The 16,486-nt window shown below is 52.5% G+C and overlaps 1 protein-coding gene across 1 annotated transcript; it reads right to left on the bottom strand.

Moving 5' to 3' along the window:
• Nucleotides 1-1,358: 1,358 nt before the first annotated feature.
• On the bottom strand, nucleotides 1,359-16,471 carry LOC144735495 (uncharacterized). Its single transcript, XM_078617893.1, has 13 exons — nucleotides 16,235-16,471; nucleotides 14,069-14,245; nucleotides 13,614-13,697; nucleotides 13,207-13,314; nucleotides 11,094-11,780; nucleotides 10,290-10,466; nucleotides 9,835-9,921; nucleotides 9,428-9,535; nucleotides 7,319-8,008; nucleotides 6,520-6,696; nucleotides 5,269-5,367; nucleotides 4,840-4,983; nucleotides 1,359-2,884 (listed from the first exon to the last, which is right to left on the bottom strand). The coding sequence occupies exons 2-13, from the start codon at nucleotides 14,211-14,213 to the stop codon at nucleotides 2,454-2,456; spliced, it is 2,937 nt and encodes a 978-aa protein (XP_078474019.1). The 5' UTR covers nucleotides 14,214-14,245; nucleotides 16,235-16,471; the 3' UTR covers nucleotides 1,359-2,453.
• Between the last annotated feature and the right edge of the window lie 15 nt (nucleotides 16,472-16,486).

Below are 16,486 nucleotides of genomic sequence, written 5' to 3'. Positions count from 1 at the left end.
TTTGGAATCAGCACCCCAAAATTACCTTAAACCCGTTGGAATACCTTATGCCAGAAAAAGTGTGTTGACCAGTGTAATGTATGCACTGTCCTTGAAATTGATTGGTCCACACCAGAGACAGCTTTTCTTAAGAGCCCAGTCTCACATGGTGTTGGACCAGATGACGCCTTTTGGCAGTTTTGTTGCCAGATTTTCCTAACCTGGCCAAAGCCTGCGCGGGGAGTTGATTTCCGTGGGGGCCCCGGTGCGCATGGGGGTGGGATCAACGCCATCTTGACGCGTTTGGGTGGCTGTGTCCAGTGGCTTTGCGAGACATGACGGCCGGAGCCACATACAACCTTCGACGTTCGCCTTCGCAGCCGTTGAGACCCAAAGCCCCCCTCCACATGTTCCACAGGACTTCTTGGATAGCTTTAGTCTGGAACCTCTCGTTTGACCTTGCCTGCCATGGGTGACCCCACCCAGGAGCACGAGGCTCACGGCGATTTCGTTTGTGTGATCGGTGGAACGCGCAAACCTCTCCACCATCTCTCGATGTAAAGCTTTCGTGACTGCAGGGATTCATCTTCTTGGTTCTTTCGGTAAAGTCACGTAGAATGGAAATGATAAAAATGAAACATTTAATAATTCTCACGTTTCGGCCACAACGCAAGCAGCCGTCCTCAGGTGAAGCACAGGTCTGTCGGAAAGACAGCAGAAAGACAGCATTCAGACGCTGTCTTTCCGACAGACCTGTTCTTCACCTGAGGACGGCTGCTTGCATTGTGGCCGAAACGTCGTGAGAATTGTATTTTGTTTTATTTGTATTATTTTATTATTTCCCTTCCACGTGACTTTACCGAAAAAACCAAGATGAATCCCTGCAGTCACGAAAGCTTTACATCAAAAGGTACATACATTGTCAAAGCCTCAACTCACTTTTTCAAATTGATACAAAATAACTTAGTGTAATTTCAGTTTAATTTCTCTCCCGCGATCCTTAATTTTGGACATTGCGACAATGTAGACCCCAAAGTTTATAAGAGGGCTTCGTGAACTTAGTCACAAACGATGCGAAACTGGCGATCTGTAGCTCCAGACAACGTGCAATAGAGTGCATTGGCCTAATTCAGCCGCTGCCGCATGTTCAAGGCCCTGGTGGTTTCTGCCAGAATTTCGCTCCGCTCAGTTGACGTGCGAGTTCCATCTTTTTCGACGCGTTCGGCCGCAGTGGGTGCTGTGTGATGCGACTGACGGGTGTTTAAAGGTGTTTTTCTAACGTTGTGTCTGTGAACACAGCCCACGACGGGGTTTCTGTTACATGGGAAAAGGAGATACACGCGTAATATTTCGTGTATATATGAAAAAGAAAAACACCGTGAAAGCCAAACTTTTATTTAGAAAACGACATGATGAACGAAGCCGAGTGCCGCCTAACCGAGCATTTTTTGTGTTTCTTCTGATCGAAAAATGTTTTAAGAAACAAAGGAGTTTAGAGCGGTAGGGAGAGAGTGAGGGAGGTCGAGAGGTAAGGAGTGAGAGGTAGAAGCTTCAGGGGTCGGGATCAACCCCTACGGCCTCCTGCATGCCGGGCGAGCGAGATAACATCCCGGCACAGCGGCACCGCCGCCTTCGAAGTCCGGCCCCTGCCGGGCTCATTCGAGCAAACCGCTGGAGAATTATCAACGCGCCCAGCGGTCCCACAGAGGCGCAGACGAGCGTGCGAAGGCAGCGGCGGCAGCAGCAGCGAAGAATCGTCTCCTGCGATCGCCCGAGCTCCTGCGGTCCCCAACGTTTTGCACGCCCGGTCAGCTCCCGGGCGCGGAAGCGGCGTCCCGACGCGCGGCCCCCAGCCGCCGTGCATCCTCAGGTTGTGGAGTGACTCATGCAGCCCAGCTATGGCTGCGGAGTTTGGTGGTACATGTTGTTTACGTCGTTTATTGTGAAAATTCGATCACAGTTCCTACGACCTGCACTGTTTCATTGCTGTTATGGCTTTATTTCGGTGATTTTCAAAAAGTTTTTTGGTTTGGCCATGTGTGTTTGTTGTAGTACGGAGTTAGAATGATGGCTTTAATCTAAGTTGTCTCGTGGTTGTTGGTTGTTTGACTTGCATCCCACTGGGATTTTTGCACACAGTGTTGGTGTACGGTGATTTTTCTGCAAAATTTTGCTGTCTTTTCTTGGATTTTCTGTTTGCACTCAGTCACTTTAAGATGTTTTCTTGTTCATGTTTTTGTTTGTTGCGGTTGCACCCGATTCACGAGCCGAATGGCTCACAGGGCTACACCTAATAAATTAAATTTCGCTTTAAAGCTTTCGTCACTGCAGGGATTCATCTTCTTGGTTCTTTCGGTAAAGTCACGTAGAAGGCAAGTAAACGTCGTGAGAATTATTTTATCATGTTTTATTTTTATTATTTTATTACTTCCCTTCCACGTGACTTTACCGAAAGAACCAAGAAGACTAATAAATTAACTTTTAACTTTGAGCTTTGAGGTTGGAGCAGCGCTAGAAGCCCCGGCCGCACTCGGCGCAGGCGGGTAGCCCCTCGCGTGCGCCTCCAGGTGGGAGCGCTGCGCGAACGAGCGGCCGCAGACCCCGCAAGCGTGCGGCCGCTCGCCCCTGTGGACGCGCGCGTGGATCCCCAGGAAGTAGCGGTGGGAGAACGCCCGGCCGCAGTCCCCGCACGCGTGCGGCTTCTCCACGCCGCCGGCCGCGTGCGTCCGCGAGTGCTTCCTCAGGTCGGCGAGCCGCACGAAGCCGCGGCCGCAGTCGCCGCAGACGTGCGGACGCTCGCCCGTGTGGCTCAGCGCGTGGATCTCCAGGAGGTAGCGGTGGGCGAAGCGCTTGCCGCAGTCCGCGCAGCCGTGCCGCCTGCCGCCGACGGCGTCCCCGGCTCCGTCTGCCGCCGCGGCCACCGCCGCGGCACGGTTTGGGGAACGCACAGCGCACGGCTCGGTCACGGGGGAGGCTGGCCGAACGATACGTCGCGAGGCTCCGAGATATCGGAATCCGATGGAGCGCGGAGGTATGGGAAAACGCGTGGACGAGCGTAAACGTGTGCCGATGTACGTCTCTCTCTCTCTATGTATCTCTGTGATATCTGCAGAAATTACTCTGTGGTTCTTTCGGTAAAGTGACGTATAAAAAGAAAATAATAAATTAAATACTAGCATACGACGTTTCGATTGCAACACAAGCAATCATCATCGGGTATAAATGAATGTACGTCTCTCTATGTATCTCTGTGATATCTGTCTCTACTTATGTGTCTGTCTATATGTCTCTGGTTCTGTGTTTAATCTCTCTCTCAAATTTAGCATTCTCAGGAAGAACGTAATCAACCAGGTGGTAGGGTGTTGACCGTTATGTTATCCGACTCTCTCTGTTGTATTACATTACATTTCTAAGTATACTAGATTTGTGTTTCTATTTCATTTATACCTAATGATGATTGCTTGTGTTGCAATCGAAACGTCGTATGCTAGTATTTAATTTATTATTTTCTCTTGATACGTGACTTTACCGAAAAAACCAAAGAGTGATTCCTGCAGTCACGAAAGCTCCAAATTAAGTATGAAAGCTCCAAATTAAGTACGTAAACGTGTGAACGAGTGTCAACAACGCCACTCGGCGGTGTCGGTCCTCTTCAATCGCGGCGATGACGTTAGTCATGAAACCTCCTTTGCCAGTGTCAAAATATAAGAATAGGGTTTCCCCTTTTTATGGCAACAAAACAGGTGTGTTAAGATGTTAAAACACCAAACTGAAACCTTTTACGAGGAATCACGTCTGCATTAAACCACAGATACTTGTGGTGAAAATACAAACAAACAAATCTTTGGTGGTATCCAGACGGCTTGCAGAGTACCTTGGTATCGGCGAAAACAATATCATGATCACCCACAGCGTTATAAAAATGATCAGCAACGGCCGAAGAATGTGTTTGTCAATGAGGCCATACAGATATACAAACATAGACATAACTTCAACCGAGAAGATGGATTCAAATTGAGCAATCATTGGAAAGATGTGATTAACCATGTTAATTCATAATCAACGTTTTTGGGTTTAGATCGCGTTATTTATAAATGTGTCGTAACCCTCCACCACCCGACACGGCCAATCAGTAAAACAATTGTAAATGTTGTGGTTTCGCGCTTCAACACACCGGTGGGCTAAAGCAGTGAACTATTTGTCTTTTGTCAACGTGACACTTTTTAACTGATTGGCCGTGTCGGGTGGTGGAGGGTTACGACACATTTATAAATAACGCGATCTAAACCCAAAAACGTTGATTATGAATAATATTGGTCGCGAAAGCCTGCTACGTGTTAAACTAACCATGTTAAACCTCAATCGCTACTATCCCCCCCGCTCTGTGTCCCCCCTCCCCCCATCCGTGGCTCCGTCGTGGAGTACCACCTTCACCTTCCTGGCTCCACCCACCCCCCAACTCCCCCCATCCTGCGCCCATCCTCCTTGGCTCCTCGCCCTCCTACCCTATGTAACAATGGCTCATCACACGTAACTCTCGCTACAGTTATTTTGCTGTGCTTTTTTTTTTACACATGATGAATAAAGCTTGTGTTGCCTCCGAAACGTCGTGATTTAAATTAGTTGTTTTCATTTATGTTATTGATTGTTTTACCTACGTGACTTTACCGAAAAAACCTGGTGTGGTGCGTAGTAAACATCGCCACTAGGGAGACAAAGGCGGCCAGGCATGGCCACGCCACCCCCTCGTGTACCATGGCGGCCTTCCTACGGTGCTACTCGCTAACAGCACTTGCCCCAACAGCCCGTTAAAGGCTACACGGGGGATCTTTGTCTTTGTCTCTGTGTATGAACTCTCACCTCCACCAACGTCCTCCTCTTCGGACAACTCAACCTCGACGAAGTTCTGGTCCGGCGCTTCAAGATGCCCATCGCGGGAATCCGTCGCCGCTTCATCCGATATCTCGGTCGCTTCTTCAACCTTAACGATCTTCAGGTCTGGAGCTATGGGTGAGAGAGTGAATCGTGGGGCATGGGGCATGCGGGATCCACGTTGATTCAGTTGCACAACCGATGGCTCAAGCATGGAGCCAGCTCAAGGAGGGTGGGAGGGAGGGAGTCTTAACCAGCGTCCGGAGCGCGAGGGCGGGGAGACATGGGCGGCTTGGGCAGCTGGTGAGGAGAGAGACACAAGATGCTTGGCTGGATGATCAAGGCCCCTCTGGAATTATCTTGTCAAGGTTTCTGCCCTCGCTGCGAAAAGTAAAATTCTCTTGCTGCCTCACTCACCATCATCACCGTCCTCCTGCACTTCGCCCTTCACCAGCGTCCTCACGATCTCGCGGCCCAGACGGCCCTCACCCTCCTCCTGCTTCACGACCGCTCCTGCTGCACGCGCACACACACACTGCTGCTGCTGCCGCTGCACAGACAAGAGGAGACCAAGAGGCTCAGGGAGACGGTGGCTGGGCCAGAGCCGCGGAGATGCTGGGTTCAAGCCCTGGGTCTGGGTGTCTCCCTCTTTCTCAGGGGGTTCATGATGACCGAGCCAGAGACACTGAGATCCTGGGTTCAAGCCCTGGGTCTGGGTGTCTCTCTCTCTGTCTCAGGCGGTTCATGATGACCAATCCAGAGACACGGAGATGCTGGGTTCAAGCCCTGGGTCTGGGTGTCTCTCTCTCTGTCTCAGGCGGTTCATGATGACCAATCCAGAGACACGGAGATGCTGGGTTCAAGCCCTGGGTCTGGGTGTCTCTCTCTGTCTCAGGGGGTTCATGATGACCAAACCAGAGACACGGAGATGCTGGGTTCAAGCCTTGGGTCTGGGTGTCTCTCTCTGTCTCAGGGGGTTCATGATGACCAATCCAGAGACACGGAGATGCTGGGTTCAAGCCCTGGGTCTGGGTGTCTCTCTCTGTCTCAGGGGGTTCATGATGACCAAACCAGAGACACGGAGATGCTGGGTTCAAGCCCTGGGTCTGGGTGTCTCTCTCTGTCTCAGGCGGTTCATGATGACCAAGCCAGAGACACGGAGATGCTGGGTTCAAGCCCTGGGTCTGGGTGTCTCTCTCTGTCTCAGGGGGTTCATGATGACCAAACCAGAGACACGGAGATGCTGGGTTCAAGCCCTGGGTCTGGGTGTCTCTCTCTGTCTCAGGCGGTTCATGATGACCAAGCCAGAGACACGGAGATGCTGGGTTCAAGCCCTGGGTCTGGGTGTCTCTCTCTGTCTCAGGGGGTTCATGATGACCAAGCCAGAGACACGGAGATGCTGGGTTCAAGCCCTGGGTCTGGGTGTCTCTCTCTGTCTCAGGGGGTTCATGATGACCAAACCAGAGACACGGAGATGCTGGGTTCAAGCCCTGGGTCTGGGTGTCTCTCTCTGTCTCAGGCGGTTCATGATGACCAAGCCAGAGACACGGAGATGCTGGGTTCAAGCCCTGGGTCTGGGTGTCTCTCTCTGTCTCAGGCGGTTCATGATAGCACCACCCCTGGTCCAAACCAGCTGACGGTGACAGGAGACGCGCCGAGCGACCTCACCGGCTGCTTCATCGTCGCCGTCATCAGCGGCGGCGTCTTCACGTTTCACCGGAAGGTCAGTACTCCTCCCAGTGGCTGGGCTCTCCTCATCATCGGTCTCTTGTTTGACGAGCGGAGGAGGAGGTGCAGGAAGTGGCGAAGCCATCTGAGGAGCCGTCCGATCTCGTGGCGAGGCAGCTGAAACAAACACGGCGGCCGCCTTGCAGCCTCATCACCACCACCGGACCCATTCACGCGACACAAGCGGTCGTCCTCAGGCGGAAAAAATAACCCAGCAGCGGAGGAACTGCTAGGTTCAGCAGCTCTACTGCTGTGGGGAAAATACAAAAAAACACACGCTCTGATAGTATACGATGCATTGCCTTTGAAACTGATTGGTCCACACCAGAGACAGCTTTCTTTGGAGCCGAGTCTCTTAAACCAGAAGACGCCAAATAGATGATGCGATTTCACGGATTAGCGGTTAGCGCTACGCCGCGCTACGAAGCCGGCAGAGACCACAATTCGATTCCCGCTCACGGCCACCACCAGCACCACCACCAGTGGCGATTATCTGAACTGGGCCTGCGTCTCCCCTTAGGTCGACTCAGCCTCAAATGAACACCTGGTGTGGTGCGTAGTAAACATCGCCACGAGGGAGTCAAAGGCGGCCAGGCATGGCCACCCCACCCCCTCGTGTACCGTGGCGGCCTTCCTACGGTGCTACTCGCTAACAGCACTTGCCCCAACAGCCCGTTAGGGGCTCCACGGGGGATCTTTGTCTCTCTGTGTATGATGCAATCACTGGTGGAACCCTCACCTCCGCCAACGTCCTCCTCTTCGGACAACTCAACTTCGACGAAGTTCCGGTCCGGCGCTTCCAGACGCCCATCGCGGGAATCCACCGCCGCGTGCGTCCGCGCGTGTTTCCTCAAGTCACCGCGCCGCGCAAAACGGCGGCTGCATTCGCCGCACGCGTGCGGCTTCTCCCTGCCGCCGGCCCCGTGCGTCCGCGCGTGGTTCCTCAGGTCGCCGCGGCGCGAGAACCCGCGGCCGCAGTCGCCGCACGCGTGAGGCCGCTCGCCCGTGTGGCTCAGCGCGTGGATCTCCAGGAGGTGGCGGTGGGAGAACGCCCGGCCGCAGTCGCCGCACGTGTGCGGGTCTTCCCCGGCGCCGGCCGCGTGAGTCCGCGCGTGCTTCCTCAGGTCGCCGGACCGCACGAAGCCGCGGCCGCAGTCGCCGCAGACGTGCGGCCGCTCGCCCGTGTGGCCGAGCGCGTGGATCTCCAGGAGGTAGCGGTGGGAGAAGGCTCGGCCGCAGTCTCCGCACGTGTGCGGCTTCTCCCCGCCGCCGCCGCAGTGCGTCTGCGCGTGATTCCTCAGGTCGCCGTGCCGCGCAAAGCCGCGGCCGCACCGTGCGCAGACGTGCCGCCTGCCACCGGCGGCGTCCCCGGCCGTCGTCGTCGCTGCGAGGCGCCCGGACCGTGGTTCGGTCCTCGGGGCGGCTCCGTCTGCCGCCGCCGCCGCGGCACGGTTTGGGGAACGCACAGCGCACGGCTCCGTCACGGGGGAGGCTGGCCGACCGATACGTCGCGAGCCTCCGAGATATCGGAATCCGACGGGGCCGGCAGATTCCAATACCTCCGCGGCGAGCGCGGAGGTATTGGAAAACGCGCGGACGAGCGTAAACGTGTGGACGAGCGTCGACAACGCCACTGTTATTAACCATGCAAATCTTTTTTGCATGGTTAATAACATCTTAATAATAATAACATCTTTCCAATTAACCATGCAAAAAATATTTAATTACACATATTTGGACCATCTTATTTGACAGGCACTATTCTTTAGTTACCGTACAGTTTACTGATAGACAGCCAGTTTTGTTTTATCATGTTTAGCTTCTTTATTCACACGCTGGTTTTTCCTGCTTTAAGTTTTACCCACCCAGCAACACAGCAAAGGGCTGTTTCATCTACATAACAAAGGCTCAGTCCCATTTACAGCAGCCGCACCTTCACAACTCTGGCACCTCCCAGTTCAAACAGTCTACACAACAAAGGCTCATTCCTAGCAGCAGCCTCAGCCGCACCAACCTTACAATAATAATACAAAACTCGGATCCAGGGGCCTACCTTGGCTCCTCCCCCCCTCAACCAGTATATATACAAGGTCGGGTCTCTTGGAATTGCTCTTTACTTGATACAGCTATCGTGCTGTGACGGTTCCACCTGAAGACGGAAGCTTGTGTTGCCTCCGAAACGTCGTGATTTTTATTTTACTTTTATTAATGTTATTTTTTACCTACCTGGTGACTTTACCGAAAAAACCTAAGAGTATGAATCCTTGCAGTCACGAAAGCTTCAAATCTAGAATTGTGTTAAGATGTTAAAACACCAAACTGAAACCTTTTACAAGGAATCGTGTTGCTGCATTAACCGCAGATACTTGTGGTGAAAATACAAACAAAAAACATGCTCTGATAGTATGTGATGCATTGTCTTTGAAACTGATTGGTCCACACCAGAGGCAGCTTTCTTTAGAGCCCAGTCTCAAACGGTGTTAGACCAGAGGACGCCAAATAGATGATGCGCTTTCACGGATTAGCGGTCAGCGCTACGTCGCGCTACGAAGCCGGCAGAGACCACAATTCAATTCCCGCTCACTGCCACCACCAGCACCACCACCAGTGGCGATTATCTGAACTGGGCCTGCGTCTCCCCTTAGGTCGACTCAGCCTCAAATGAACACCTGGTGTGGTGTGTAGTAAACATCGCCACTAGGGAGACAAAGGCGGCCAGGCATGGCCACCCCACCCCCTCGTGTACCGTGGCGGCCTTTTAACGGTGCTACTCGCTAACAGCACTTGCCCCAACAGCCCGTTAGGGGCTACACGGGGGATCTTTGTCTTTCTGTGTATGAACTCTCACCTCCACCAACGCCCTCATCTTCGGACAACTCAACCTCGACGAAGTTCTGGTCCGGCGCATCTGATATCTCGGTCGCATCTTCAACCTTAACGATCTGCAGGTCTGGAGCTGTGGGTGAGAGAGTGAATCGTGGGTCGTGGGGCGTGGGGCATGGGGCATGCGGGATCCACATTGATTCAGTTGCACAACCGATGGCTCAAGCATGGAGCCAGCTCAAGGAGGGTGGGAGAAAGGGAGCCTTAACCAGCGTCCGGAGTGCGAGGGCGGGGAGACATGGGCGGCTTGGGCAGCTGGCGAGGAGAGAGACACAAGATGCTTGGCTGGATGATCAAGGCCCCTCTGGAAATATCTTGTCAAGGTTTCTGCCCTCGCTGCGAAAAGTAAAATCCTCTCGCTGCCTCACTCACCGTCCTCCTCCACTTCGCCCTTCACCAGCGTCCTCACGATCTCGCGGCCCAGACGGCCCTCACCCTCCTGCTTCACGACCGCTCCTGCTGCACGCGCACACACACGCTGCTGCTGCTGCTGCTGCACAGACGAGAGGAGACCGAGAGGCTCAGGGAGACGGTGGCTGGGCCAGAGACACTGAGACGCTGGGTTCAAGCCCTGGGTCTGGGTGTCTCTCTCTGTCTCAGGCGGTTCATGATGACCAAGCCAGAGACACGGAGAAGCTGGGTTCAAGCCCTGGGTCTGGGTGTCTCTCTCTGTCTCAGGGGGTTCATGATGACCGAACCAGAGACACGGAGATGCTGGGTTCAAGCCCTGGGTCTGGGTGTCTCTCTCTGTCTCAGGCGGTTCATGATAGCACCACCCCTGGTCCAAACCAGCTGACGGTGACAGGAGACGCGCCGAGTGACCTCACCGGCTGCTTCATCGTCGCCGTCATCAGCGGCGGCGTCTTCACGTTTCACCGGAAGGTCAGGGCTCCTCCCAGTGGCTGGGCTCTCCTCATCATCGGTCTCTTGTTTGACGAGCGGAGGAGGAGGTGCAGGAAGTGGCGAAGCCATCTGAGGAGCCGTCCGATCTCGTGGCGAGGCAGCTGAAACAAACACGGCGGCCGCCTTGCAGCCTCATCGCCACCACCGGACCCATTCACGCGACACAAGCGGTCGTCCTCAGGCGGAAAAAATAACCCAGCAGCGGAGGAACTTCTAGGTTCAGCAGCTCTACTGCTGTGGTGAAAATACAAAAAAACACACGCTCTGATAGTATACGATGCATTGCCTTTGAAACTGATTGGTCCACACCAGAGACAGCTTTCTTTGGAGCCGAGTCTCTTAGACCAGAGGACGCCAAATAGATGATGCGATTTCACGGAGGAGCGGTTAGCGCTACGCCGCGCTACGAAGCCGGCAGAGACCACAATTCGATTCCCGCTCACTGCCACCACCAGCACCACCACCAGTGGCGATTATCTGAACTGGGCCTGCGTCTCCCCTTAGGTCGACTCAGCCTCAAATGAACACCTGGTGTGGTGCGTAGTAAACATCGCCACGAGGGAGTCAAAGGCGGCCAGGCATGGCCACCCCACCCCCTCGTGTACCGTGGCGGCCTTCCTACGGTGCTACTCGCTAACAGCACTTGCCCCAACAGCCCGTTAGGGCTCCACGGGGGATCTTTGTCTTTGTCTCTCTGTGTATGATGCAATCACTGGTGGAACCCTCACCTCCGCCAACGTCCTCTTCCGACAACTCAACTTCGACGAAGTTCCGGTCCGGCGCTTCCAGACGCCCATCGCGGGAATCCACCGCCGCGTGCGTCCGCGCGTGTTTCCTCAAGTCGCCGCGCCGCGCAAAACGGCGGCTGCATTCGCCGCACGCGTGCGGCTTCTCCCTGCCGCCGGCCCCGTGCGTCCGCGCGTGGTTCCTCAGGTCGCCGCGGCGCGAGAAGCCGCGGCCGCAGTCGCCGCAAGCGTGAGGCCGCTCGCCCGTGTGGCTCAGCGCGTGGATCTCCAGGAGGTGGCGGTGGGAGAACGCTCGGCCGCAGTCGCTGCACGTGTGCGGGTCTTCCCCGGCGCCGGCCGCGTGAGTCCGCGCGTGCTTTCTCAGGTCGCCGGACCGCACGAAGCCGCGGCCGCAGTCGCCGCAGACGTGCGGACGCTCGCCCGTGTGGCCGAGCGCGTGGATCTCCAGGAGGTAGCGGTGGGAGAAGGCTCGGCCGCAGTCTCCGCACGTGTGCGGCTTCTCCCCGCCGCCGCCGCAGTGCGTCTGCGCGTGATTCCTCAGGTCGCCGTGCCGCGCGAAGCCGCGGCCGCACCGCGCGCAGACGTGCCGCCTGCCGTCGGCGGCGTCCCCGGCCGTCGTCGTCGCTGCGAGGCGCCCGGACCGTGGTTCGGTCCTCGGGGCGGCTCCGTCTGCCGCCGCCGCCGCGGCACGGTTTGGGGAACGCACAGCGCACAGCGCACGGCTCCGTCACGGGGGAGGCTGGCCGACCGATACGTCGCGAGCCTCCGAGATATCGGAATCCGACGGGGCCGGCAGATTCCAATACCTCCGCGGCGAGCGCGGAGGTATTGGAAAACGCGCGGACGAGCGTAAACGTGTGGACGAGCGTCGACAACGCCACTGTTATTAACCATGCAAATCTTTTTTGCATGGTTAATAACATCTTAATAATAATAACATCTTTCCAATTAACCATGCAAAAAATATTTAATTACACATATTTGGACCATCTTATTTGACAGGCACTATTCTTTAGTTACCGTACAGTTTACTGATAGACAGCCAGTTTTGTTTTATCATGTTTAGCTTCTTTATTCACACGCTGGTTTTTCCTGCTTTAAGTTTTACCCACCCAGCAACACAGCAAAGGGCTGTTTCATCTACATAACAAAGGCTCAGTCCCATTTACAGCAGCCGCACCTTCACAACTCTGGCACCTCCCAGTTCAAACAGTCTACACAACAAAGGCTCATTCCTAGCAGCAGCCTCAGCCGCACCAACCTTACAATAATAATACAAAACTCGGATCCAGGGGCCTACCTTGGCTCCTCCCCCCCTCAACCAGTATATATACAAGGTCGGGTCTCTTGGAATTGCTCTTTACTTGATACAGCTATCGTGCTGTGACGGTTCCACCTGAAGACGGAAGCTTGTGTTGCCTCCGAAACGTCGTGATTTTTATTTTACTTTTATTAATGTTATTTTTTACCTACCTGGTGACTTTACCGAAAAAACCTAAGAGTATGAATCCTTGCAGTCACGAAAGCTTCAAATCTAGAATTGTGTTAAGATGTTAAAACACCAAACTGAAACCTTTTACAAGGAATCGTGTTGCTGCATTAACCGCAGATACTTGTGGTGAAAATACAAACAAAAAACATGCTCTGATAGTATGTGATGCATTGTCTTTGAAACTGATTGGTCCACACCAGAGGCAGCTTTCTTTAGAGCCCAGTCTCAAACGGTGTTAGACCAGAGGACGCCAAATAGATGATGCGCTTTCACGGATTAGCGGTCAGCGCTACGTCGCGCTACGAAGCCGGCAGAGACCACAATTCAATTCCCGCTCACTGCCACCACCAGCACCACCACCAGTGGCGATTATCTGAACTGGGCCTGCGTCTCCCCTTAGGTCGACTCAGCCTCAAATGAACACCTGGTGTGGTGTGTAGTAAACATCGCCACTAGGGAGACAAAGGCGGCCAGGCATGGCCACCCCACCCCCTCGTGTACCGTGGCGGCCTTTTAACGGTGCTACTCGCTAACAGCACTTGCCCCAACAGCCCGTTAGGGGCTACACGGGGGATCTTTGTCTTTCTGTGTATGAACTCTCACCTCCACCAACGCCCTCATCTTCGGACAACTCAACCTCGACGAAGTTCTGGTCCGGCGCATCTGATATCTCGGTCGCATCTTCAACCTTAACGATCTGCAGGTCTGGAGCTGTGGGTGAGAGAGTGAATCGTGGGTCGTGGGGCGTGGGGCATGGGGCATGCGGGATCCACATTGATTCAGTTGCACAACCGATGGCTCAAGCATGGAGCCAGCTCAAGGAGGGTGGGAGAAAGGGAGCCTTAACCAGCGTCCGGAGTGCGAGGGCGGGGAGACATGGGCGGCTTGGGCAGCTGGCGAGGAGAGAGACACAAGATGCTTGGCTGGATGATCAAGGCCCCTCTGGAAATATCTTGTCAAGGTTTCTGCCCTCGCTGCGAAAAGTAAAATCCTCTCGCTGCCTCACTCACCGTCCTCCTCCACTTCGCCCTTCACCAGCGTCCTCACGATCTCGCGGCCCAGACGGCCCTCACCCTCCTGCTTCACGACCGCTCCTGCTGCACGCGCACACACACGCTGCTGCTGCTGCTGCTGCACAGACGAGAGGAGACCGAGAGGCTCAGGGAGACGGTGGCTGGGCCAGAGACACTGAGACGCTGGGTTCAAGCCCTGGGTCTGGGTGTCTCTCTCTGTCTCAGGCGGTTCATGATGACCAAGCCAGAGACACGGAGAAGCTGGGTTCAAGCCCTGGGTCTGGGTGTCTCTCTCTGTCTCAGGGGGTTCATGATGACCGAACCAGAGACACGGAGATGCTGGGTTCAAGCCCTGGGTCTGGGTGTCTCTCTCTGTCTCAGGCGGTTCATGATAGCACCACCCCTGGTCCAAACCAGCTGACGGTGACAGGAGACGCGCCGAGTGACCTCACCGGCTGCTTCATCGTCGCCGTCATCAGCGGCGGCGTCTTCACGTTTCACCGGAAGGTCAGGGCTCCTCCCAGTGGCTGGGCTCTCCTCATCATCGGTCTCTTGTTTGACGAGCGGAGGAGGAGGTGCAGGAAGTGGCGAAGCCATCTGAGGAGCCGTCCGATCTCGTGGCGAGGCAGCTGAAACAAACACGGCGGCCGCCTTGCAGCCTCATCGCCACCACCGGACCCATTCACTCAACAACGACCGCCATTCACCGTGACGTGGCGGTGACGTCACCACGACGTGGCGGTGACGTCACCACGGCACTTGTGCCGTGCTAGGGGGCACACCCAACCACATGCTTCCAGGCCGCACTAAGCCTGTAGCTGCTGTCAGAGCGATTGACGTTATTTCTGTTTTTCTCAATTTCAATGGATTCTCTAATTAGTCTTGGCCAGTAATAATTAGTTTTACACAACACTTCAACGTTATCAAAATTAATTGAGTGTCCTTGTTGACAAGCATGCTCTGCCACTGCCGACAGTTGTGTTTGAGATCATTTAATGTTTCTTTGGTGTTCTTTTAGTCTTACGCTGATGTTGCGTCTCGAACAAACACACATAACCACAAATTTCCCTTTTTTATATATAGATTATAGTATATTAGTGTATAGGTTTATATATAAGTCTATTAGTGTGTAGGTGTATATACAAGTCTATCAGTGTATAGGTTTCTATGTAAGCCTATTAGTCTAAAGGTTTCTATATAAGTATATTAGTCTAAAGGTTTCTATATAAGTATATCAGTATAAAGGTTTCTATATAAGTATATTAGCGTACAGGCTTCTAAATAAGTCTATTAGTGTATAGGTTTATATACAAGTATATTAGTGGATAGGTTTATATATAAGTATATTAGTGGATAGGTTTATATACAAGTCTATTAGTGTATAGGTTTATATATAAGTATATTAGTGGATAGGTTTATATACAAGTCTATTAGTGTATAGGTTTATATACAAGTCTATTAGTGTATAGGTTTATATACAAGTCTATTAGTGTATAGGTTATTATACAAGTATATTAGTGGATAGGTTTATACAAGTCTATTAGTGTATAGTGTAGGCGCAGCTTTCTTGTACCAGAAAATAAGCTACGCCTTAACTTGTGGGAGCAACAAGTCTGACGCGTGTACGAGGTGTCTTCACTCAAAGTGTTTCTTTATTTCTTAGTTGCACAAAAGCGAGCGTTTTCGAAAGTTATATCTTCGCCTGTCCACGTACTGCATCACCCTGTCGCACGGTAGAAGACTGCCTCCACTCCCCCCCCCTTTATACTGTGAAAACCGGACGTGACGTCATGGGTTAAACCAACGGAGCGTCTAACCACAGGGGGGGGGGGGGTTCTAAACAGTTGGAATATTCCAAATCGAATATAACCAGCCCGTCAACAAATGTCAGACAGATGTACATCAAATGTCTACACAGATATAATACATTAACTTCTTGTCTTATGGCTCTTACCTATCCACTAATATACAAGTATATTAGTGGATAGGTTTATATACAAGTCTATCAGTGTATAGGTTTCTACGTAAGTTTATCAGTGTATAGGTTTATATATAAGTATATCAGCGTATAGGTTTATATACAAGTATATTAGTCTAAAGGTTTCTATGTAAGTCTATTAGTGTATAGGTTTATATATAAGTATATTAGTGTATAGGTTTCTATATAAGTTTATCAGTGTATAGGTTTATATATAAGTATATATATAAACATATATTAGTATAAAGGTTTCTATATGTCTATTAGTCTAAAGGTTTCTATGTAAGCCTATCAGTGTAAAGGTTTCTATATAAGTATATCAGTATAAAGGTTTCTATATAAGTATATCAGTATAAAGGTTTCTATATAAGTCTATTAGTGTATAGGTTTCTATACAAGTCTATCAGTGTATATGTTTCTATGTAAGTCTATCAGTGTATAGGTTTCTATACAAGTATATTAGTGTATAGGTTTCTATACAAGTATATTAGTATAAAGGTTTCTATATAAGTATATCAGTATAAAGGTTTCTATACAAGTATATTAGTGTACAGGTTTATATATATAAGTCTATGGGTCTCCACATGAATCTGTGGGTTTCTTGCAAGAGGGCTACACTGCACCTTCTACAGCGCCGTACCTCTGTGGCTGACCGGCGTGGTGAAGTATGGTCAGGCTGGCACGGGGCCCTCTCATCCAGCGCTGGTGAAGCTCCACGAAGCGAAACGGTCAAGCGGGCAGCAACAAGCAGCACGAGTTGACCGCACAGAGTGGGGGGGGGGGGGGCAACAGCAAGATGTGGAACAAGACGAAAGGATGTGGAACGATGGAAGCAGAAGGCAAGATGGGATACAAGACAACACCACCCATAGACTCAACACTGCACCATAGA

The sequence above is a fragment of the Lampetra planeri genome, chromosome 55, assembly GCF_965212315.1.
Source record: "Lampetra planeri chromosome 55, kcLamPlan1.2.h2, whole genome shotgun sequence".
Taxonomy (NCBI): domain Eukaryota; kingdom Metazoa; phylum Chordata; class Hyperoartia; order Petromyzontiformes; family Petromyzontidae; genus Lampetra; species Lampetra planeri.
Note: the sequence above shows the minus strand (reverse complement) of the source record. Positions and strands in the feature narration are given on the sequence as shown.

Excerpts from the sequence above, each read along its gene's own strand:
- LOC144735495 (XM_078617893.1), bottom strand. The coding sequence starts at position 14,213 with ATGGCTTCGCCACTTCCTGCACCTCCTCCTCCGCTCGTCAAACAAGAG. Across the intron at positions 9,922-10,289 it reads CGGCGACGATGAAGCAGCCG|CAGGAGCGGTCGTGAAGCAG; the intron begins GTGAGGTCACTC and ends GTGCGCGTGCAG. Across the intron at positions 6,697-7,318 it reads AGAGGAGGACGTTGGCGGAG|CTGCCTCGCCACGAGATCGG; the intron begins GTGAGGGTTCCA and ends TGTTTGTTTCAG.